The sequence below is a fragment of the Ciona intestinalis genome, chromosome 11 (genome assembly GCF_000224145.3).
Source record: "Ciona intestinalis chromosome 11, KH, whole genome shotgun sequence".
In the NCBI taxonomy this organism is placed as follows: domain Eukaryota; kingdom Metazoa; phylum Chordata; class Ascidiacea; order Phlebobranchia; family Cionidae; genus Ciona; species Ciona intestinalis.
This window is the reverse complement of record NC_020176.2, coordinates 3,963,392-3,986,839: the sequence shown is the minus strand read 5'-3', so window position 1 is coordinate 3,986,839 and position 23,448 is coordinate 3,963,392. Positions and strand designations below refer to the sequence as shown.

At 35.3% G+C, this 23,448-nt stretch overlaps 5 protein-coding genes across 5 annotated transcripts; 2 read left to right on the top strand and 3 right to left on the bottom strand.

Moving 5' to 3' along the window:
- Nucleotides 1–296: 296 nt before the first annotated feature.
- Nucleotides 297–14,434, bottom strand: LOC100180861 (gephyrin). The gene is made up of 18 exons (XM_002130228.4): nt 14,315–14,434; nt 8,859–9,009; nt 8,575–8,653; nt 8,232–8,289; nt 7,734–7,921; nt 6,976–7,042; nt 6,034–6,240; nt 5,757–5,882; nt 5,448–5,511; nt 5,047–5,172; nt 4,702–4,794; nt 4,132–4,322; nt 3,604–3,816; nt 3,170–3,338; nt 2,650–2,764; nt 1,949–2,013; nt 1,678–1,781; nt 297–1,340 (listed from the first exon to the last, which is right to left on the bottom strand). Exons 2-18 carry the CDS (start codon nt 8,968–8,970, stop codon nt 1,110–1,112), a joined length of 2,208 nt encoding a protein of 735 aa, XP_002130264.1. The 5' UTR covers nt 8,971–9,009; nt 14,315–14,434; the 3' UTR covers nt 297–1,109.
- LOC100178497 lies at nt 11,285–15,169 on the top strand. Its single transcript, XM_002130364.5, has 6 exons — nt 11,285–11,674; nt 11,925–12,086; nt 12,371–12,622; nt 12,843–12,932; nt 14,326–14,460; nt 14,866–15,169. The coding sequence occupies exons 1-6, from the start codon at nt 11,612–11,614 to the stop codon at nt 14,944–14,946; spliced, it is 783 nt and encodes a 260-aa protein (XP_002130400.1). The 5' UTR covers nt 11,285–11,611; the 3' UTR covers nt 14,947–15,169.
- Nucleotides 15,165–16,989, bottom strand: LOC100176180 (testis-specific serine/threonine-protein kinase 6-like). The gene is made up of 3 exons (XM_002130258.5): nt 16,727–16,989; nt 15,983–16,515; nt 15,165–15,445 (listed from the first exon to the last, which is right to left on the bottom strand). The coding sequence occupies exons 1-3, from the start codon at nt 16,949–16,951 to the stop codon at nt 15,169–15,171; spliced, it is 1,035 nt and encodes a 344-aa protein (XP_002130294.1). The 5' UTR covers nt 16,952–16,989; the 3' UTR covers nt 15,165–15,168.
- Nucleotides 16,990–17,157: 168 nt separating this feature from the next.
- On the top strand, nt 17,158–18,586 carry LOC100185582 (testis-specific serine/threonine-protein kinase 1-like). Its single transcript, XM_002130330.4, has 2 exons — nt 17,158–18,062; nt 18,492–18,586. Exons 1-2 carry the CDS (start codon nt 17,183–17,185, stop codon nt 18,533–18,535), a joined length of 924 nt encoding a protein of 307 aa, XP_002130366.1. The 5' UTR covers nt 17,158–17,182; the 3' UTR covers nt 18,536–18,586.
- LOC100183220 (protein stum homolog) lies at nt 18,059–23,140 on the bottom strand. Its single transcript, XM_002130280.5, has 3 exons — nt 21,480–23,140; nt 21,134–21,313; nt 18,059–19,338 (listed from the first exon to the last, which is right to left on the bottom strand). The coding sequence occupies exons 1-3, from the start codon at nt 21,691–21,693 to the stop codon at nt 19,265–19,267; spliced, it is 468 nt and encodes a 155-aa protein (XP_002130316.1). The 5' UTR covers nt 21,694–23,140; the 3' UTR covers nt 18,059–19,264.
- Between the last annotated feature and the right edge of the window lie 308 nt (nt 23,141–23,448).

Here is a 23,448-nt window from a genome sequence, read left to right as displayed (position 1 = left end):
CAAAAAAGGTGGGGGGAAGATTCTTCACTAGCACCAAATATTCTATGGTACTTCTCGACTGTTTAATCTCGAGAGCTGACAAACACGGTAACTTACAACTTTGTACATAGTTTGTAATGAATCTAGTGGTAAGGGCTCCTGCTTATAATCTATATTCTAGAGGTTGCTTGTTCAAGGCTCGCCGATGCTACTATTATGTTTGCTCAATAATGACAGATATTACACATATTTCGATCCCTTAAAAGTGCTAACTTTTACCATTTTGATAACACACATGTAAAATAAACACCCACAAGTAATGCAGTTTGCAATATTTGTTAAATGTGACTTCTTTCAAACACGGCAACACCAAAAAACAACAAGAAAAAGAAAGTTTAAATGTACAAAGTACACTCACTATACACTGTGCTATATTTTATGGGTCAGGTCTTATGCATTGGCAAGTCAGGTAACCTTAAAATTTAGCTCAGTTGCTCGGTCTCCTAATGTGCAATATATTTTCGAAATCGGTTTGTTAAATACTACTTGGGTTTTAATCCCATAGGTCTGTTGCATTTTTTATAATATAACAAATGGCACATGAGGATGTGATTATTGTGCATTAGATACACTAATGTGGTATGAAAAGTTAAAACAGCGCGGTATGGAATGATCATGTATGATAAATTAAAACAAAATAATTTAACTTTATTGTAGTGTTTAAATATAAATGGTGCCATTGCTTTAAGCGGTAATTATTGCTTATTTATACATAATTACAAATAATCGTTTACGAACAATAAGTGGAGAATTAAAGACCTTATAAAATTAAAACTGACTATTATCAACAATGCGTTTTAAACAAGACTGCAATAATTTCAATTACGTTCTTATCAGAATTAACCTTATAGTTGTGGGAGATTTATTTAAAAATCCAGATCTGGTTTATAGCAAAGAATATGTAGAGCAAAAGCAATGCCGTGTGTTTTGCAAATTTAGCCTTTTGATCATAAATACAGTTATTTTGACTTAAACATAGTTATTTTGACAAGAAAATACCACAAAAAATGGATAAAATTTACAAAATGGAACTGTTTTAGGGCGAAGCAATGAAAGATAAAAATAAAAAACTAAAACCGGTCGATAACCATGGCTTCGACAATTTCACCGCGTTTGATCACTTTACAGGCATCGGAGCTCGGGGGTAGCATCAGTAGAGCATTTGCAGTGAGCATACTCAACAACCTGCTGCTGACTTGACGCCCGGTGCTGTGGGCCCATGGGATGGGCTCTCTGGGCTCCCAGCGCAATTGCACTCGCTGGTATTCTGGACGCGAGTCAAGTCGCACGTCAGAGGATAACTGGGTGAAAGGTGAAGAACATTATGAATAGAAAAGTGGACGAAAGCAGTTAAAGCACACACATTTTAACAAATATCAATGTGCGGGCAAGACACTTAACAATTATCGCTCCTACCCAATGCTCAATAATGGTTTGTAAACTGCCAGCTATACAGGAAAATAACAAAAACCCAAACAGTAACATAAACTTGTAAGCAAGCATGACTTGTATGAACAGAACACCAGTGTTATAACAACTGTCACTTCCCTGCCAATTCAGGATAAATAAGGGTCATACAAAAATTTGATAAAAATGGGTAAAAGATATAATTTGAAAAACGTAACATAATCTTCCAACCTTTGCGCTCAATATGGTTGGTCGGGGTTCTTGAAATCCACTGAGTTTACGCAATGCTGGTAAAACGAATAAGTTGCAAGTCACAACAGCTGACACCGGGTTGCCTGCAAAGTTAAAAACAAGATTTACAAACGGTCGTGCCACGTAAATATTTTAAATGCTGAACGATCGTGTGCAGAAATCTCCCACAAAGAAGGCAATTTAACGTTGCTTATGTAAGCTAAATATTTGAGTTTAATCCTAAACCACACACACACACGCACAAACGCACCTGGAAGAGCAAATATGCACTTTTTACGCTGACCAGTCTCAAGAGTGGCGAAAGTGCTTGGTTTCCTAAACATAAAAACAACATTTAAACTTTAAACCAAAACCTCCAGCATTGTTTCCAAACGAAAAATCTTTAGATTTAAAGAATATTGCAGTAATTAAAAAGATATAAAAAGTTTTTGCTTTTTGGTATATACTTAATCAGTGTAACACAAATACAATTTTTTTATAATATATAATTTTAGCATAATTTATTATGCATTAGAAATAGTGTGTGGTTGCAATATTTGCCAAAATTTAACAGGTCATAGACATTTATGTTTCTATGGAAAATGTTTAAAATCAACACTGGAAAATAATATTGTGAAACACTGGTATAAGTAGTGTTGTTATACAACCAAAGTTTTATAACCTGAGTTCACATAAATCAAGCTATAGCCCGAGGACACTAATGCGAAAGAAATTCTCTTCTATTTCTAAGAAATGTTTAAGTTTATGTAAGCAGTGTAAACCAGACAAAAGAACGACGGTTTTAAAAACATTTTGATTTTAAATAACGTGTTATTTTTACAGCATTTTCATTCAATTTGTTTTTATAAAATACAAATATTACAACTACTGTTAAAATAAGCTGCTTGTATTAGCTTTTACCATGGTTTGAAACTCCAAAGACATAATGTATTAGACTATTAGTATTCCTACCCTGGTTTCATAAAAACGCGTCCAAACAAAATCTTGGCTCCAATTTTCACAAGAAGTTGTTTCAAAAAATCTTTTTCCCCCATTGACACACCCCCTGTGGTCACCAATACATCGGCTGAAGGAATAAATCATTACAATATATGTTACTAAAGTTTGCTTAGTTTAGTCATAACTTTTTGTAGATTGTATTTGGTACAACTATACATTTTTGACTTTTGTTAATTTGATTAACTGAATATAAAATAGCAGTTGTATAACATCGCATACCATTATAATGCATTTAGCGGGAATCTATAATGCAAACAAATCATAAATACTAATATGTTCAAATCAAGAATGGAAATTTCGATTGCAATGCATGTAATATAAACTTAAAATAAAACTCTGAGATTTCATGGTTGATAATTTTACTTTGTAATATAGTAATATATGAAACCTGTATTTCTTGTATAAAACACTTTTAAATTACATTACTACTTAAAACACATGTAGCACGAACACAGATAATCAGATAACTTACCTTTCTCGCATGCAGATAATATCGTTGCCTTTAAGTCCTTTGGTTGATCTGGTACAATACCAAAGTCAAGCGTTTTAAACCCATTGGACTGTAAGGTTGTGATAAGAAGAATTCGATTTGAATCTCGAATTTCTCCAGGACCAAGGTTCTCTGTGTCTGGTGTTGCCAACTGTGGGAATATTTGGTATATGATAATTATGAAAAAATGGAAAACAAAAAGAGATAGTACTGATTATTTGCTTTTCTTCTACAGCTGGTCTATGAGAAAAGTCAGTTAAGTAGATACAGTCTTGGGTTATAAATTAAACAAAAAAAGTTTCATGTATTCTAGTGATATATTCAGTGGAAATTGATCTGTCATTATAACAAGAGTGTTTTGTTTCATACACTTCATGCCCACTCACAAGCTACCACACATGTAGACCTTGAAATACCTCGCTTCCAGTAGAAAACACAGCCACTGTTGGCTTCTGGTAAACTTTAACAGTGGTTGCTCCAACAGAGGCGAGTATACCACACTCTGAGGGCCCAATTTTAGTCTGAGACTTAAGAACCACCTCTCCAGTTTTGATATCGCAACCAATAGGTCGAACATTCTCACCCGGTCGCACAAGTTTCAAAACACGGACAGTCAATTCCTCTTTACCCTACATACATAGATATCATATAAGATAAAGAAAAATGCTGATTTCATAAACAATATATATAAAAAAGAAAAGGGCTGATTCCATAGACAAAGAGAGAATTTGGTTTCTAGTGATGTTATTAGTTGTACTATTTCAAATTGATAAAAAAATTCTTGAACTATTAACTTCATTGTATGGTATTTAATAAAAAAGGTTATAATTTATAAGGAAATGCTGAGTTGTTTGGTTGCTATGATTGTTGTCATGATTTGTGGCTTAGGTAAAAGAAAGATGTAGTTTAACAAACCCTGTCTTGATGTTGAAGACCAAACTTACATTCTCTGTTTCCTTGAGGAGAACGGTGTCCTCAACTGGGATGACAGCATCCGCTCCAAGAGGAAGAGGTGCTCCTGTGTTGATCCTGAAGGCTTGTCCCTTCCCGATGCGGATTCCCTTGCTGTGGTTGGAGTTGTTACGATCACAAACCGACGCCCCCACGATGTCAAGGTCACATGGGGTGTCCAAGCCTGAAAACAATGCATATGTTTATTTTTTAGTTCATCAATATTTGCAATAAAGAGCTGGTACACCTTTGATTTGTTAAGAATCGATATCATCTGCACATTGAGTCTTAATAACTTTTTTTTTTTTTGTAAAATACTTAATTAGTTCAAAGCATTCAACACAGATATTTCAGTTTACCTGATATTCGCAATAAAAAGCTTTATTGGTATTTTAAATTAATGTTTTCAAAACTCTATTGAAACTGACCAGAAAATCAAAGGATAATACACCTAATATTTTGACTTAAAAATTTAGAATTGAACAATAATGAAAAATATTCACTGTACATTACTTTTAAACCATACACAAGTAGTAGTTGTATGAACATAACTATTAACTTACCTATAACTGCATAACCATCCATTACTGAAGCAGGAAAAGGTGGAATTGGAGCTTTGGCCCGAATGTCTTCAGCAAGTATGTGGTCAATTGCATCTGTACGTATGGGGAGTTGTAAATACTTTCGCATACACCAGTTGAACAGTAATATGCTGTTATACTATCTGTTGGGTTGTAATATAAGTATCTTCTCATACACCAGACACACATTGTGTATTCATACACCTCATGCTCACTGTTGAGTTATACCATGGGTGTCTTCTTATACACGGGACACACATTGTGCATTCATACACCTCATACCCACTGTTAAATAACCAGAATTTTTTAAATATAGCATGATCTTACCACTATAATACTTTGATATGATGGGTAATGTAGATACGTTGGTTAAGATGGAAGAAAATGCTTCATCCATCGATAAAAGAGGGTAGGGTGAAGTTCGCTGACGTCGTGGCACATTAAATTCATCATCTAGAATAAATAACGTAAAAAAAATAAAAAAATGAATCTTTAGAAGGAATAGCAGAATTTAAGATGCACTTTTTGATTCTTCACAATTGCTTAAAAATATTCATTGTTGTTAAATAAATATTAATCTATACATCATCTAAAAATAATTATGCACAGTTTAAATACAAAATGCATTGGAGACTTTTTGAATTAGCTATGCACATTTTATTATTCTAATCATAAAGGTGTCATACAAAAATGAAATTCTTTTGTAATTGCACATTGTGGATGCTTACCTGAAACAACACTCTCTGGTTTTCCGTTTGTTTTTTGCGGAATTTGAGTGCCATTAGTTTCTTTCTAAAAACATTTGAAATAAAGAAGTTAGAAATTGTTTTATCAGAGCTTTAACTTTTATGCAGCAAATGTTTACTGTAAATTTTTTTTTTGATATAATACAACTATTAAACTACAGGCAATTGGAGCGAAAAGTTAAAATATAGTAATTATACAGAAAGCTAAATGAGAAACTGACAGTAGTGGTTTAAGCAAATCAATTCTTGCAAGGATTAAACCACACGTTATATAAATTGAACACGACTTACCACCATGTTAGTTAAGCTATCATTGGCAATATCAAGGTTGATGGTGTTCAAATCATCTGCTGATAATAATCCAGAATCACTGGATAAAGCATGTGTGGGGACATGGTGGTCCAATGTAACTCGAATCTGGGGGAAAATGTTTGTGTTTATATAATATAATTTTTCTATAAAAAGCAAAGATGTTAAGTAAACAGTCTTAATGTATGAATGAATGAAACTTGATTTATCCTCTCGTAGCGGGAAAAACTAGTCGTTATAAGATGAGTGGCAAACTTACTGCATGGTCATCAGGGGAAATGCCATTCTGTTGTATGACGCTATTTATTTGTGGAAACGGTGTTTGTTGTGAAACATTCGCTGCAATGAGAGAGGTCGCTACTTCATTTAGTTGTATTTTAAAATGATCATCAGCGACAGTTTTGGTTTCTTCTCTAAGCAGAGACAAGCCATGGGGAAGACATGGAAGGACAACTCTAAGGCATTCCTGGTAAATAACATTGTGTGAATATTGGCGTATCCAGGTGATTATGTTATGCTCATGTCTCCATTTGCAAGTTTCATCATTTAAGTCATATTTTCCAGTCTATTCTTTGTAATATTTAATATACATAGTATTTGAGCAGGGGCAAAGGGCCAGATTTTATATTTATGTTGGGTCCCTTTGTTATGCTTTCCCTTTCTTTAATTACGACTAAAGGCAAAGCCTATTTTGAACTGAAAGATTGGGTCCCACTCCCAAGCCTCCCAATTATTACACAATTACCCTTAAAATATGACATTTGATTATAGTAGTCTACAGTGAAAGTGCTGGTGGCCAGGCAACTAATGTTTACTGTCTTTGTTTGAGCATATCTGTTAACTCGTTTCTTGGATTCTATAATGAACACAGGCAGGATTGCTCAAAAAGTTCTAGTTCTTAAAAAACCACACACTATGGTGCAAGCAATGTAATAAAATCTTCAAGCTAGGGGTTGTGCTTCTTGCCATAATTTATGTGTCTATCAACCCCTTCATTTTAAATTAAAACACCTATCCCAGTAAAATGCTATGGTATTATAATGAACACAGTGCAGGACCGCTTAAGAAGTTTTAGTTCTTAACAAACACATACAGGAAAGTGCAGGCAAAACAAAAAAACAACATTACAATATAAAAAATAATGAAGTAAAATAAAAGATAATGACGTAAAATATAAGATAATGACATAAGATTAACTCACAGCTGACCCCTTTAAACTTCCTGGCAGGTTTATTATTAACGTTGAGCCCCGGATTCCACATACAGCTCTACAAAACAATTTTGTTCAATTGACACAAACACTCAGTTTTTGCTGGCAATAAAAATGTAATTTTGGTACAAACACTCAGTTTTTGCTGGCAATAAAAATGTAATTTTGGTACAAACACTCAGTTTTTGCTGGCAATAAAAATGTAATTTTGGTACAAACACTCAGTTTTTGCAGGCAGTAAAAATGGAAAATCAATTGCGTCAGTCGGTTCCGGTTGTAAAACATTGTTAAATGTTAAATAAAATGAGAATAAAATTGTTAAACAAAATGAGAACAAATTCGCCAATATATATCTTGTTTATTTCAAACTAAGAAACTCTGCAAAAAGAGTTGTTTATACCATAACTGGTAGTCTGGTAATACACTTCAAGGATCTAACCCTGACTCTGACTGGATGCTGATATATTTAAAGGATTCTTGTTTAGTGAAATGTAGTAAGGATCTGGTGCTTAGTTTGGGGAGAAGATGGGAGACCTTCTCATTTTATTTTTTTGTTCCATTAAGTAGTAAACAAGAACAATCAAAGAATTATAGAACCATATTCTCAAGACTCCCACAAATTGTTTGTTTTAAACACCATCAGGAAGTTTTAATATTATGTGCTAAAGGGTCCCCATCTTACCCCATTCCTACTATATATTTATATATGTCAAACCATTAAGATGACTGCGTTATACTCAACAACCCACCTAGACAACATTGCATTTGGAGAAGCTTTCAAAGATGCCGCAGTGATAGCTACCATCATCCCACTAGCTTCTTTATCAATAACCAAGCGAGTTGCTTCAGGGGTTATATCTCTTGCAGCAAATCCTGTTCCACCCGTTGTAAGAATGAGGTTTACACCTAATCTATCGGACCAATCTCTCAATGTTTCCTATAAAGTAGTGAAACACAAGTTTCTGTCAGATGTAAAATTGCTATTGTGATTTTTTACTAGAAAAAGAAAAGAAAAAGAAACACAATAAATAATTGAAAATTGTAGAGCCATGGACGGGTATTCTGTTATTTCTGTTACCAGGCATAAAGTATTATAAACTTTTTGGCTCCACCAGTATAAAAACTTTAGCTCTGTTAACAAATAATATAAAAACAACAAAGTTTGTTCACACTTAACAGGTTATGGTAAAACGTAAAAGAAGAATCATAATTCTAAAATGAAATTTTCTTTTGAGACATCTTATCACCTTAATTTCATTTTTCTCATCCGGAACTATTTTGTGCACTTTAATCACCACCTGGAACCTGTGAATTTTTATCAATTTAGATTTTAGAACATTAATAAAGTTTGTTTTGAAATTTTGCGGCTCTATAAAAATAAAAAATGCTATAGTAAAAATGCAAAAAAACACCAATGCATACCACTTTACTATGGTATCACAATCATTGCTGTCCATTGCGAACCTTCTGAAAACTGCCGGACAGACCGCAGTTAGTTCATAAACCCCAGTTTTTGGAACCGCTGGTCCACAACATATGCTTCCAAACAATAAATGTATATATATATATATAGCCTTTATGTTTAACCACCTTTTCATTTCAGTAATGATCTTTTGTAAGTTGGGCCCGCTTCTATCTTCTGTTTCACGGCGATAACATCGGTCGCTCACTGTTTTAAAAAGGTAATCAAAAATTTTAATTATTTTTAATTCACACACCTTAAGACAATTTATTCAGTGCCAAAAATATTATTTTCTCTTGTCTGCCCAAAAGTTAGTAGCAAACTGATGTTCGTTTGGCTTTATAAATTTATAAGTACGTTTTCCAATGCAATGTTAGTTTTCAAATATTTAATTCATTAGAGTGATTCTCACCTGTTAACACACCCACAAACACAGTTGCTAGTTTGTCCCCGGCTTCCGATAACGTTCCCACAGATCCTTGATCAAGGCGTGCCGTCTTCACCCAGTAGCCAGATGTTGACATTGTAATTAAGCAGATCACAAAACTCGTACTTAAAACAACCTAATCAACACAAATTAATAGTTTATAGTATTTATATAAAACAAATTCTGTTTATCTTCTCTTACAAAAACAAAAATTATCGTACTAAAGCCAAAAACGAGAATTGTTTTTTAACAAAATATATATAGTCGACTTAAGGGTTTATACATGATACATATATAGCTTAGTCAATACACATATAAGGGTAAAAATTTAAGCTCATTTTTAAAATCACACACTATGGTTGGTAGTTGGTACAGTATGTTCTACTGAATTTAAGCACTATACAAATGAACAGGTTGTTTAATTGTTCGTTTTCTCCAACATAACTAGTTAGAAATAGGATACTGCAATACATTATAATAAAGTCTGCGTTAACTCAGCCTACCATGGTAAGGCTTATTGCCTGCAGCGTGACATATACAACCTATCTAACCACACACCAACTAATGTAACTGCAAACCACTAACATTATTGTCATTGATAAGATCAGTGAACATGAATTTCTCAAAATTAATATTACAAATAAAAACAATAAAACGTTATAAAAAATGTAAAGGATTTTCAATGTAATAACCTACAAATTAAAGTTCAGGCCTCAAAATAATTACATAACCTTTATTTAATATCTATCTATATATACATATATATATATACATTTTTTATTTAAAAACTAGATCTACATGTTAACTTTTATACGCCTGCATAAATAGGAATTGCATATATTCTATGCTTGCATGCATATATGCAAAAGAACTATAATCAAAGCTAAAACAAACAGAAAATTACAAGGCTACCGTCACAAACAGTAAATTCTGATATACAGATGTAATCAATATTCAGCTCTATACGATACGGGCAACCACGTAAGTGATATCTTACTACTGAAATGTATATTCGCAGCAACGTTTCACTAAACCTGCCCACAAAAAGTTATATAACTTTTGATTTTGAGTGACCAGAATACGAAGTTCGCAGTTCTTCGAAAAAGTAGCACAAAGAGCAGCTCTTTATTCTCTTTCTTGCTCTTTAACGCTCTCACTCCGCTCTCTCATTTTGTAGATCTAGGATCGGTGAAATTTTAAATTTATGCTCCTAAAATGCCCCAAGCAAATCTGCATTTAAGTATAGCTATATCATAATCATACGCAAAAGTTAAATAAGGCAGAAACTTAAATTTCCGCCGCTTTTAATTACACTACACTACTACAGTTTACAAAAACCACGTAGGTATTTAAATAGTCCCATAATTAATATCCCACGTATTACTTAGTTATGTTTCAACAAATGGCCTCGCTCTTTTAAGAGTAGTAAGGATACAGTTATGTAATTCTGTATATTTATAATCCTTGTTTAGTAATACTCGGAATCGAGCAAATATGCATCTTAATTGAACCATTGAACCTATAATTAGCGCTGGTCTAAATTCTGTTAGGCCAAAGATATGTGACGTCTAATACGCGTTGTGTATAAAATTTTAGTATTCCAAACACAATCTGAATTCACGGGTTTTACATGGCAGTTTAATATGTTTCGCCTATTAAATTATCAATTAATCAAATAAATAATTGAACCGTCATTGCTATAACGGCAGTAGAAGCAATTTAGAGAAGCTGTCATTTTAATTTGTTCACACTGCAGTTAATCAATATTGGAAGTTCCTATTGTGGCGGGAATACCTACAGCAGATCAATGCCTCCAGCACTTGGTATAGACAACAGCAAAAAGTTGGAATGCGCAATATTACCGCACCCTTATATAATCTTTAATGTGTGGGTTTTCGGGAGATACTTGGTACCAAAATCAAAGACATGAAACACAGCAACAAATCAAACGAAATCAAAGCATGCAGAATAGTTTACCAACTGTTCGCACCCTCGTCCAATCTTTCTCGCCCCAAAATAATAACAATAGACCACGATTAATAAACATCATAAGAAGGACATTTTACTTTATGTAAAGTTTTACAACCTTATCGGTAAACTGACGCATTATATTTAGCACATAATATCCTGATCGTGTTTAAATGTTCTTTGTTTACCACCAAATTAAAGGAGAAAATAGATTAAAAAGGTTTCCCATCTTCACCCCCCTATTAATGCTTCATTAAAAAATGGAATTTTATTTGAAAATAATAATGACTAACGCACTTTACCGCTTCATTAATTGAAAACAAACAGCTGGTCAACAATCCCATGAGAACAACATTCATTGTTTTAACGCCGAAAGGAAACTTAAGACACCTATATCACGTGGCGTATTGTGGTCCTAAATAACAAATACCTCACTGGAGTCTATAGTTGATGATGAGATATATAATACAAAGCCGAACACGCTTGTTAGGCTATTTAGGGTAATAATGGTCGGAGGCAGAGACGGGAATGTATTCAACCGAAAGTTAAGCTTACAGCAGCAATAAAATAAACTTAACCATAAAACAGCTACAAACGCGCAGCACAATATTCAGCAATGTTTTCTTTAAAATATGAAACATTTAGGGTGATTTTTCTACGAAACCTAACTTTTAGTATGGCTGACAATATTTTAAGCAGCAGAATGAGGTAAAGACATTTTAAACGTTTTCCCAAACAGGTTTAATTTGATATTTTAGTTTTACACAATAATGAATTCAGATAGCGGATCTGCCGAACCCAGTACAGATGACGTTCTTATTGAATATGTGAAGGTAAGTTTGTAGGATTGTATGAACAAAATTAACTTGACCAACACTAATCCATTGAATCGGGCGTTAGCATAGAAAGTTCGTTTTTTTTCAATAAAACCAGGACAAAAAAGGAAATACCTCTTTTTCCATATAATTCTAAAAGAGACAGGCTGCAGTCTCAAGATTTTACCCTGTGTTGGCACCACATACTAATTGGTAAAAAAAACGAAATTAGCAACAAAACTACAGTCGTAAACTGATATATCTCCAGGAAAAAGACAATCTCCGTATTGACCTCAAACAGAAAGACGCCGAGATACAAAAATACAAAGCAAAGGTTTACGATCTCCATGAAAGGATAAAAACACTAGAGGAGGAAAAGAAAGAACTGGCGGCGGCAAATGCGGCTTTGCTTTCCCGTGAACTACCCGTGGTAAGGCCCGATGTATATTCACAAACAAAATCAATTACTCTTTTTTCTATTCTCCGTGACCGAGGTACTCCTGAAATGTGACACGCTATGGGACATGAGATTTAGACAAGAGTTGGCCAAGTCTACATTTCACAATAAATAGGCTTCTAGAGATTTACGCTTATAATAAACCTATGCGAAAGTCAAATTTGTTTGTTGTTAATTTCTTTCTCTTCGTTTTCTTAAATAATATGACCATCATTGCATTTTTCGACGAAATGAATAACAAAATGGTGTTATGTTAGAACAACAAACCAAGTTCAAACGTTCCGCCAAACAAACTTGGAGTGGTGAGGCCACGAACGGCAGCTGGAGGTCGAAGTCCAATGCTGTCACGACCTAAGACGGCGGGTAGAGGCAGAGGGAAGGCTGCCAGCAATTCTACATCCAAGAAAGCGACGAATAACGTTCAAGTAAAATCAGAGTTACCACCACCGGCAGCAGAGATTGACCCAAAGAAATACAAAGAAGCAATAGATCGTCTTGCTCACTTGGATGTAAGATATTCCGTTGTCCCTTTTTAGACGTTCGCAATAGCTGGGAAATAATACATATAATATCTGTATGAACCAGTGTTAAAACGAGTGCCATATTGTCCCGCGCAGTCGAAATTTTACAAAGTTATAGCCGTTGATTGGAAAGATACAAAATTACTATTTTTTGCGTAAAAAGTCATAATTACACAAACATATTTTTAAACCAAGTTATATTTATCAGGAGATCGCTGAAAAGTTCCCGGAGTTAAAACTATCAGTGGTTTTTACATCGGAGAAGTTTTTTAAGGAAGGGGATATTAACAATGATGGCGTAAGTTGGATCTAACCGTGACAATACTATAATATTGATACATATACTGTAGGTTGGGGTAGGATGGTCCATTATTTCATTACTATTTTAGGTTGCTGAGGTAAGATGGTCCAGGTTTTCATTCTCTTTATCATCGCATTTGTTGATAAACGCTGATATTTAAATTAAATAACCCTAATCCTCACGAATGCAAACGGGGCGTTGTTCAAATTTAGAAAATATGCGATACTATGTGCTTTCGGTATTTTTGTTATCCCACAGTATTACGAAAATCGGTGTAATGCTGTTTTCTTATAAGAGTAGCCTACATACGAAATACAAATATGTATCGATTAATAAACCTAATCCCAAAGCCGTCTATAACAGACGTATCTTCACAAAATGCCAAGTCGTTCATTTATGTAAAAGACAGGTCCACGTAAAAAAACAAGAGAGAAAGGCCGCGATAAATATAAACTCAATAATGAAACGATGAACACCTGATACAACTACAAAGAATCTTCCGCCCTTGTAACTATAAACGATGATCATAACACATGTATCAAGCTTCATACGGTTCACACAATGAAAAACAATCTACTTCCTTCAGACAAATACGATTAAATTTCAACCCCTATCTTTGACACTTCGTAAAACCTATTGTCAAAAAGTAACCTAACCAGTACGGTATCTTGTATATACCGATGTACCTATCTTGAAAAACAAAACGTCGTGTTGCCTAAACTGTCCCTCAAACAAGAGGTTCCACGCAGGGGGTTGTAACGTACAATGCGAAATACTGAAGAAGACACCCGTCGATGCCAAGGGCAGTTCGTAGGGTCTTGTAGCGGTCTCGTCTGATTCTGATCAACAACAAACTATAAATAACTGGCTAAGAATTGTCTGGCGTGTTTGTCAAGGGAATGCGTAAACAGACCAATACACTTTCTATTTATGTTTGACACTCTACACTTATTTATTCAGCGCATAAGGCGAGTTTGGGTAATTACCGAACCGACCAAAAAATAAAGCATATATATATAAATAATCTTTTAACGGCGCATCTGGTATGAAAAAACGTAGTGTTGCCATCTGGTAAGACCTCACAAAAACTAATAAAAGATGACAAGACATACAGTACAATACAACTACATAAAACATCAAATATTACCATATAGTAATGTGGGGGAAGATGGGACACCTTTTCATTTTGTTTTCTCATCCCATTTGGTAGTAAATAAAGAATATTCAAAAAATTATAAAACCTTATTCTCACAGCTTCCATAGATTTTTATGAATTATTTAATACATGATCAGGATTTTTAAATACTATGTGATAAATGTGTCCCATCTCCCCCCATCCTACTATACATCAAAAGACGATCATCATAAAGTGTTCTTACTTGCGTTGCAGACCATCGACTGCGAAGAATTGGAAGCCCTTCTCACAAAACAGGGACACCTTTACACAAATAAAGAACTCAAAGACATTATGGGTCAAATCGACGTGGACAATACTGGAACCATTGATATAATGGAATACTTAGCGGTAAGTCTAACACGTCGTTACTTGTGGTAATTTAATCCTTTTGAACTTCTGGTCTTATTGCTGATTCTGACTTCACTCAATATACTTTATGCATCAAGGACCGTTGCCTAACTGTACACAAGAATAAATGAGTTACCGCGTGCGTTTGGCTGTAAACGTTGCAAGCACCGCATTTGAGTAATCAGCGTTGAGGCAAAAAAAATGATTAAAATCTTGGGACTATTTATTTTCGTAACAACGCTTCGATTCTCAATTCTACACTATAGTATGCATGACGCTTTTAACTAACACACGATATCTGCATAATATTAACTTATATACGAAAACTAAAACTGATTTAGATCCATTAGCACCCAAATACACTAACGCAATAAGACTGATGGTACATTCTTCCTTTGTTTGCAGGTAATGGAGCGTGTACAGCTACGTAAACGGGTCAACCTGCCACAAGCATTGACTAGAAGCTCGACTTGTATAGTTCAATGAAGAAGATGACCGCCTCGAACGTTTTAGATAAAATATATAAATTCTGTGCAGTTGTTTTAGATGGGGGTGTATCTGAAAACTTAATGTGAACAGATGCGTTTGTATAATAAATAAAGGGTTTTGCACCAACAAAATGTATCTTTTTTGATACACCTTCGAGACAACGTATATGTACAAACTATGACGTAACTTTTAAAGATTAAACCAACAAAGATATACCAGCTATGCGTGCTTTCGTTTATTTCTTCGTGGATTCAAAACAGGGAGTCTCATTCTAATGCGAGATATCATAGACCGCTCGCCCTGCGTGGCGTTGATTTCCGACCGAATCACTTTATTATTCAATGCAGGATCATCATGGGTTGGTTGCTGTGGAAGTCTTTGTATGTGTTTTTGCTGTTGGTGTAAATGTCCAATGTCGAGTACGGGGTGGTTCACCCAGCGAGACTTAAAAATATCGAGCAGAGTGATCCGTCTCTCGGATTCAACTGTTAGCAACCTAAATCGACAGAAAGCAAAAGCTGATGGGAAATTCATTGAACGACTTGTAGTAACCTGTACAGTGTACACAAACCTTTCACTTAAGTCAAAACCTAAACAAAAACAGTGCGAAGTCGTATTAATCGCAAACCCAGCCTAAATCCGAAGTTTCCAAGCCGAATGACCTTTCTTAACGTAAATATGACACTCATATATGACACTGTTCATGAATCTAGCTTCACATTTATACATACCATCCTTACTAACTATAAATGGTGACATTACTAACTATGTATAGTAGGTTGGGGAAGATGGGACACATTTTTATTCTATTTTCTCGCCCAATTTAGTAGTAAACAAAAAAATGCAAAGAATTATAAAAGCGCATCCTCACGACTCCCCTAGACCGTTGTTAATTGTTTAAAAGACGATCAGGATATTTGGAAATCATGTGCTAAAGGTGTCCCATCTTTCCCCACCCATCTGTATAACAATCACAGGTCAGTTCTATTATTAACTTTATAGCTTTGCATATGAAACTGCACTTTACTTATACCTCTTAATTAACTCTTGGCATTCAATGGATGTCCTAGGGAAAGTTGGGAATTCTAGCGACCTGGATTGGGCGATCGAGATTCTTTTCACACTTCCCAAATCGTTCCCTTCCCCAAACGGCATTCCACCAACCACCATCCTATAAAGCACGACACCTAGCGACCAAATATCCGATTTCCACGGGTCGTAAGGTGTCCGGCGTAGTATTTCGGGTGCGCAGTAACCAAGTGATCCGCAGTATGTTGTGCTACTTTCAGGTATAATGCCACTCCTACGGTCGGTCATTTTTGAAAACCCAAAGTCGCAGAGTTTGATCGTTCTCTTGTCGTCGACTAATATGTTCTCTAATTTGATATCTCGGTGCGCCACCCCACGACGGTGCATATATTCCAATGCTGACGCTAGCTGGCAAAACCAACTGCGAGCTTGACCCTCGGGAATATAGCAATGCTTCATAATTTGGTCACGTAAGTTACTGTTGGCGTAGTCCATAATAATATACACTTTGCTGTCTGTTTCGGCGATCTTTCGAACCTGCAGAAATAATCGCACCTTAACTGTTAGGGTGTTTGGATAACATTTAACTTTGCAAACGTTTAGCTAGTATACGATCTTAAAAATGATGCAACGTCGACATTTTGACTCTGCATTTTCAAAGCTTCAAAGCTATACGTTTATATTAGCATAAAAATAAAACAACACCAAAGAGAAAAAAATACCAATGTAACTGTTAATGCTTATGTACTTGTATTATATTCGGGTGATCTAGGCTTCTTATGTTTAGAAGTTCCCGTGGCAGAAACCTTGTCCGGAAGAAAATATTGATATTTTTCAAGTCGATCACTTTCACAGCTACAACATCGCCATTTGAGACTTGTATTGCATGGTGGATCTTGGAAAACGACCCGCTGTTAATTCGTCCACCCAGAAGGTAACCTATACTGCGTAAGTAGGCCGAGTCAGAGGCCATTGCCGGGAAGACAGCAGTGACCTGAACAATTTTAAAGATTCCAGTCCATTTTTAGTAATTATTGCATTTGTAAAACATCACATGTTAAATGCATCAAAGTTTGTATTATGACATGTTCTTACGTTGTATGAGTTTCTATGATGTCACCGTATATTCGTTTGTTTCGTCATCACGGTTAAGATAAAAGTTGTGCGTGTGAATGAATTATGAATAATATGCAAAAGAAATGTCATGGGAAAAATTAAATCATTTTTCTCGGCTGATGATACGAATCACCTAAAGAAGAAAGGCTACACCGTCCTTGGCGACTTGGGCGAGGGCACTTATTCGAAAGTAAAGCAAGCATCATGGGTCAAACCGGGAGACACGAGTCAGGTGAAAGTGGCGCTAAAGATAATTAACAAGAAAACAGCCCCAAAAGATTTTTTGGAGAAATTTCTTCCGCGTGAAATCGAAGTTATGAAAAAGTTAAAGCATCCGAACCTAATACGACTTTATGAATTGTTTCAAATATCAAGTAAACTGTATTTTACTCTGGAGTGGGGCGGACACGGCGACCTACTGCAATACATTCGGCTACGAGGGCCGTTGAAAGATTCAGAAAGTCACAAATTCTTCACTGAGATGTGCACTGGTGTAGAATACATGCACCAGGTTGGTGTTGTACACAGAGACCTTAAATGCGAAAATGTGTTGCTGAGCAAGAAAAACTCGATCAAAATAGCGGATTTCGGCTTTGCAAGAGAGATTGGTCCGAACGAAAACAGCAAAACGTATTGTGGCAGTGCGGCGTATGCGGCACCGGAGCTTTTGCAAGGTATACCTTATAAAGGGACGATTGCTGATATATGGAGCTTGGGTGTGATACTGTACATTATGTGTTGCTCGTCAATGCCTTTTCGTGATGCCAACATTAAAACTCTGATCAAAGACCAAAAAGATACACTGCATATACCTAGTAGCGTTGCGGGAACACTGAACTCTAGTTTGAAAGATTTAATGAAAAAAATCATGCGCTTTGACCTGAACAGCCGTTTCATGATGCCACATATTAAATCGCATGCTTGGTTCATTGGAAAGAAGACAGGAGACGAACACACGGCAGAATCAAGTCAGTTCAGTATTTCAGCGTGAAAAATATACAGCAGACATACCATTGATATTACACCGCAGACCGATCAAGGCGGTTAAAATAAAAATCTTAACTATATAACATACATAAACTAGACTATAATTAAATAAAAGCAAAATCAGATCCCTGGCAAAAGTTTGTATAAAATATGCCTGTTATATGAATATAAATTAGTATTTAGAGTTTATAAAAATATCCTTTTTCATCATTAAAAGTTGCGCCACTACTTTGAAATCGTTTCAACATAAGCTTTGCATGCTTTAATAAAATATAAACGAAAGATCACACATTTTAAACGAAATATAGGCAGTTCAGTTGTTTTGTTCAAACATACTAATGCTATCAAATTTACGTAGAAGTAAAACATGTTCATTATACAGATTAAGCATTTGTTTTCCAATTTCTTAGGTAAAGGACCCATAAAAGTGTCAAGCACATCAAAAAGCAAGTGACAATAGAAACAACATATCTTGCCAACTGGATCGAAAATCGACAGCAAGATAAAAAAAACAATAAAAAACAACATGCACGAGTATCTACATTTGTATAACAACTCTTGTCATATCAATTAGAAGTATAGACTTATAACTGATAAAATTTTAACACATTAGGCCTAATAACCTATATTTATATGGAAGCTCAAATGTCAAACAAAATTAAACTATACAGTAATAGCTTTTGTAATGGTGCAACGTATGGATAAACACATATATATACACTATATAGCTTTATGTTGAAATAGTCTTCGTACGTCGTACCTAGCATAAAGTATATCAACCAAGTAACAAATTCGAAAAACGCACAAGGAACAACTATATTTGTACACATGACAATCAACTTTTACGAAGTACACCTATATATATGGCCTATATACTTGTTCTCACGATCCCGAATCACAACAGTCTTATATAAACTTTCAACATTATATCGACAGCTTAAGACATGGATTAATTTAAATCCGACAGCTCTACACCTAAGCCTTTATGCTGCCGGATGCCAACTGAAATTGTAACATTAATAGCCAATATAGCATGGCCTTATAGTGTTTATATAAATATATAACAATATTTTTCACATCTTACATTTCACCAAATGATGGTTTTTGTTTGTCCTGGTAAAACGTCTATAACAAATTGCTTTTCAAAATAGTTGCACCCATGTAAGGTTAAGTGGCGTTCTCTTTATACGTTCCCATCATCCGGCTTATAGATCGGTTGTCTCTTCCTATCAGCCTTTTTCCTTTCCTCGGTTTCATCTAAAAACAAACCCCCGTGTTAAAATAATTTAGAATGCAAAGGTAAATAGCGGCGTGTACTGGCCTCTTATCTTGCCTTGTAAATGCATAGAAGTGTTGTTTACTATTGCCACGGATCCGCGAAATGGCTTAATCTATATTCTATAATAAATGTTTCAATATAACACAGCTGCGTAGCTGTTATACCAAATGCTTAACACCTTTGTTTTACACATAACAGCGTGATGAACTTGTAAGTCGTCCCGATACCCGATATATATTAGAATAAGGAAAGACGGGATACATTTAGTGCATAATATCCAAACATCCTGAACGTGTTTTAAACAATTAACAACGGTCCATAGTAGTCGGTAAAGACATGGTTTTATAACTCTTTGAATTTTCTTTGTTTTCCATTAAATGGGAAGAGAAAATAGAATAAAAAGACGTCCCATCTTACCCCACCCTGTTATATAGTTACTTGTTATATGTACCACACCACGCGATAGTTTCCAAGTGATAAAACATTAATTATAATCTGTATGCAATGTTTAATAGCTTTGTTTAATTTGGGTGAATTAGAAAAGCGTATTCGGCAGCAATTTAACTGCCTTCAGTTTGGTTTAAACAGCACAGGCCGGAGGTGTTAAATTATTTATGGAACAAATGAAGGTTAGTCACGCTCAGCGTCTAACGCTGCAAACTTTTTAAACGCATAAAATTTCCAAAGCTTTGCAAATGAGGATTCTCGTACGTCGAAGCGAAAATTTTTGTTGAACATAGAAACAAAATAAATAAATCTCACTGACTGGGGACAATCGAAACCAGTAATTAAATGTAATCAATAATAGGCTACGGATGTGGCAAACATCACGTGCAAGATGGGCATTACCTAAGGGAATAGAAGCGTGTGACATTCTGTCAATTTATGCACAATCTTATTTACCCACCACTGCGTTCTAATTTAACATCGATTTTAAACAAATTTTCCTACGACAAAAATCTCAACCAAGTATTAGGATATGGATTCATTGCCACTGTATATTACTGTGTGTATTAAGATGGAATCTTTCGGGTGTACAATTAAAAACGATTTTAAGTCGTGAGTATAAACACGATAATTCTGCGAATGTTATTTCACTACCAAAAGTGGGACGTTACAAGAAAATTAATACATGAACCACATTCCCCCAAATGTTTATACAGTAGGTGGGGAAGACGGGATACCTTTTACCTCTACTTTCTCGCCCCGTTTAGTAGTAAACAAAGAACATTCAAAAAAAATTATAAAACTACATGCTCATGACTCCCATCGGCCGTTAGTAATTGTTTAAAACACGATCAGGATATTTAGATATTATGTGCTAAAGGTGTCCCATCTTCCCCCACCCTACTATATTTGTTTTTACTGTTTAAGAAAGATTTCAACTCGTATTATCGATTTGACGCTATGATATGTGAGCACAAAGATGACATTTAAACGAATACGGTCTGTATATAATATCGATATTCTACGGGCAGGATGACGTGAAATTCAAAATCACTACTGTAGTGCCAAATACTTCTACGACTGTTTCTGTAACGAAATCACGCCCGTGTGTAACAAACGAAATTTCGGCCATAACAAAAGTTGATTTTTGCACCAGGAAAGTAGTTTTAAAATTATATAAAACAAAACACAGCTTATGTAACTTGGTCTATAACGCCGTAAAACACATTGATAAAGATGAACACTTTACAGAAAACCCGTGTTATAACGAGTGTCGTTCTCCAGCCATGCCAGTATAGAGTAAATTACATTCATTCATTTACTTACTGGCTATCGTTACAATGTTAATTCCCCAGTATATGCTCCATATCCAACCAACAAGGATAACGGCCAGAATTAATTGAAGAAAACCACATAAGATGTTTAAAGCGAAATCCTTGCATTTGTTTGGCTTTACCGAGTTAGTTTTACATCCGCAGAGGGTGCATATTGCCATGATAAAAGTTCCTATATAAAAGATTAAGATTGATTAAACCGCTTTTGACAAAAAAATGAAACATGACACGAGCGCCCAGTATGATCATATACAAAAAACTTTTTGTGTCAAACTTTAACATTATTTTAACAGTAAAAATTAATGCGACAAAACTAAACATCACTAAAATAGTTTTACCTATTCCTGGAGTGAATAAATTGAAGAGAAGGCATATCCAAGATATACAAGATGGGACGATCGGTATAGCTGCATGAAACAAGCCCTTTTTGTCACGAACTTCAATAATTTGACCGACAAAGCTGGAATGCTTTCGCCTTTCTGTTTGTGTTGTGTCAGCAGCAACCGCCAATGGTGCGTTCGTGGAATTCTCACCGGTGTCTTCGTTAGCCATCTCAAACGAACGTCGCCAACCGCTTGATTCAACCTTATTAAGAGCTAGTCTATACTCGTCCCTAAAGAACCGCTATATAGATACAGTCTCAGGGTCAACAAAACAACGCACACCTTATTGCTGATAAACCCCTGCATCGGTATACTTGAACCTTTGCTTTTTACATAAGTTTAATATACCTATGTACATACTATTCTTATACAATATTTGCCGTGCATTTGGTTTATTAGACTAATCCTTTTTGAGATCCGTGTCTTTTGATGCCAAGTACGAAAACACGCTTAACCTGCCGGGTAAATATATTATTAAGATAATATGTCTGTTGAAAGACTTTCCTTTGTTAAAATAATATTTTGTTACGATGTCCAGTCACTGCGTCACAATAGTCAATTGTTACAGCAGCATTGATAAGTAGCGACCCGTACCACCATAACTGCCACGTCACCAAACACGTTTCGTCTGAGATATTTTCTGAGATTCTGAGCAAAGCAACTTAATCTGATCAAACGAAGCTCTTCTTCTGTGAGTTATAATTTCTACCTTCTCTCATACTGCTGGTGCTACGAATCAATAATAGTTGCGTTTCTGTACTCTAACTTTATCCAATAGTCGCTAGGTTGAATGCTTTAACAGGGTAAGTACAGAAGTTGATTCAAAATGCTGAGCGGTAAATTTAACGGTATAGAATAATCTACTTGTCAGCAGCAGTCGCAGGCAGGAGTTGCGGAACGGATCATTCAGCGATGTTTAATATAAGACGCTGTAATTTGATTAAAAATCCCCATCGGGAATTGATACGCCTGCATTAACCAGAGTGACACGCGGACATGCTCTATGGCTAAATATACATTCGATGCGGTGTTGGGTAAAAATGCTGTAACACGACCATTGTATAGAATAGGATACCATCAAAGAGCAGCCATTAACACATATGCCACTTGGTTAAAATATAACTACACCGTTTATACGGGTAATAACGGCCCACAATCGCACTTTTTATAGCATAAAACAACTACAGATAATTCACATAATAACGTATATGATCTACGACGCAGTTTTATAAAAACAGTATTGTAACGACTGTGTCTAAGCGCCACCATAGGCACTCATCGGATAAACAAGTTATATTCAATTTTGATACAAAAATAGGAAATAGGGATATTATGTGCTAACGGTATCTATCTTTCCCCACAGTACAATATAACCAATAAGGCGCCTACATATTATTATCCGATTGTCATTATAATGACGTTGGTTACCACAAACCGCAACACGGAAGGGGGAACATGGAACATCAATTCTGTCACACCAGGCGTACAGATGGAAATCAAAAGGAAACAAACGTTTCACTAATATTGCGCGTATAGTATACGGTACATGCATATCTATATATAGTAGGATAGGGGAAGATGGGACATCTTTTCATTCTATTTTCTCGTACATTTTGGTAGTAAGCAAAGATAATTCAAAGAATTATAAAACCTTGTCCTCGCGACTCTCATAGACCATTGTTAATTGTTTAAAACACGACCAGGATATTTATCTATTTTGTGCTAAAGGTGTCCCATCTTCCTCCACCCCACTATATAACATGCTTTTAAGTAAACAGTATGGCAACAAACCGGAACGGGATCGGAACGTTATAGAACGGCCAGTATACGAGTTTATATATAGAGTAGGGTGGGGGAAGATGGGACACCTTTACATTCTATTTTATTCTACCACTTAGCAGTATACCAAGAATAAGAAATATAA

Bases quoted from the DNA above. Each gene is read 5' to 3' on its own strand.
- LOC100180861 (XM_002130228.4), bottom strand. From the start codon at position 8,970: ATGTCAACATCTGGCTACTGGGTGAAGACGGCACGCCTTGATCAAGGA. The intron at 3,339-3,603 runs GTATTTCAAGGT...ATATTCCCACAG, and splicing joins TGTTTTCTACTGGAAGCGAG to TTGGCAACACCAGACACAGA. The intron at 1,341-1,677 runs GTTGGAAGATTA...CCTTTCACCCAG, and splicing joins CAACCATATTGAGCGCAAAG to TTATCCTCTGACGTGCGACT.
- LOC100178497 (XM_002130364.5), top strand. From the start codon at position 11,612: ATGAATTCAGATAGCGGATCTGCCGAACCCAGTACAGATGACGTTCTT. The intron at 11,675-11,924 runs GTAAGTTTGTAG...ATATATCTCCAG, and splicing joins TTCTTATTGAATATGTGAAG to GAAAAAGACAATCTCCGTAT. The intron at 12,623-12,842 runs GTAAGATATTCC...TATATTTATCAG, and splicing joins ATCGTCTTGCTCACTTGGAT to GAGATCGCTGAAAAGTTCCC.
- LOC100176180 (XM_002130258.5), bottom strand. From the start codon at position 16,951: ATGGCCTCTGACTCGGCCTACTTACGCAGTATAGGTTACCTTCTGGGT. The intron at 16,516-16,726 runs GTACATAAGCAT...TTATTTCTGCAG, and splicing joins ATCACCCGAATATAATACAA to GTTCGAAAGATCGCCGAAAC. The intron at 15,446-15,982 runs GTATAAGTAAAG...CTGTCGATTTAG, and splicing joins TGCCAAGAGTTAATTAAGAG to GTTGCTAACAGTTGAATCCG.
- LOC100185582 (XM_002130330.4), top strand. From the start codon at position 17,183: ATGGGAAAAATTAAATCATTTTTCTCGGCTGATGATACGAATCACCTA. The intron at 18,063-18,491 runs GTCAGTTCAGTA...CCAATTTCTTAG, and splicing joins CGAACACACGGCAGAATCAA to GTAAAGGACCCATAAAAGTG.
- LOC100183220 (XM_002130280.5), bottom strand. From the start codon at position 21,693: ATGGCTAACGAAGACACCGGTGAGAATTCCACGAACGCACCATTGGCG. The intron at 21,314-21,479 runs GTAAAACTATTT...TCTTTTATATAG, and splicing joins TTTATTCACTCCAGGAATAG to GAACTTTTATCATGGCAATA. The intron at 19,339-21,133 runs GTAAGTAAATGA...GTTTGTTTTTAG, and splicing joins TAACATTGTAACGATAGCCA to ATGAAACCGAGGAAAGGAAA.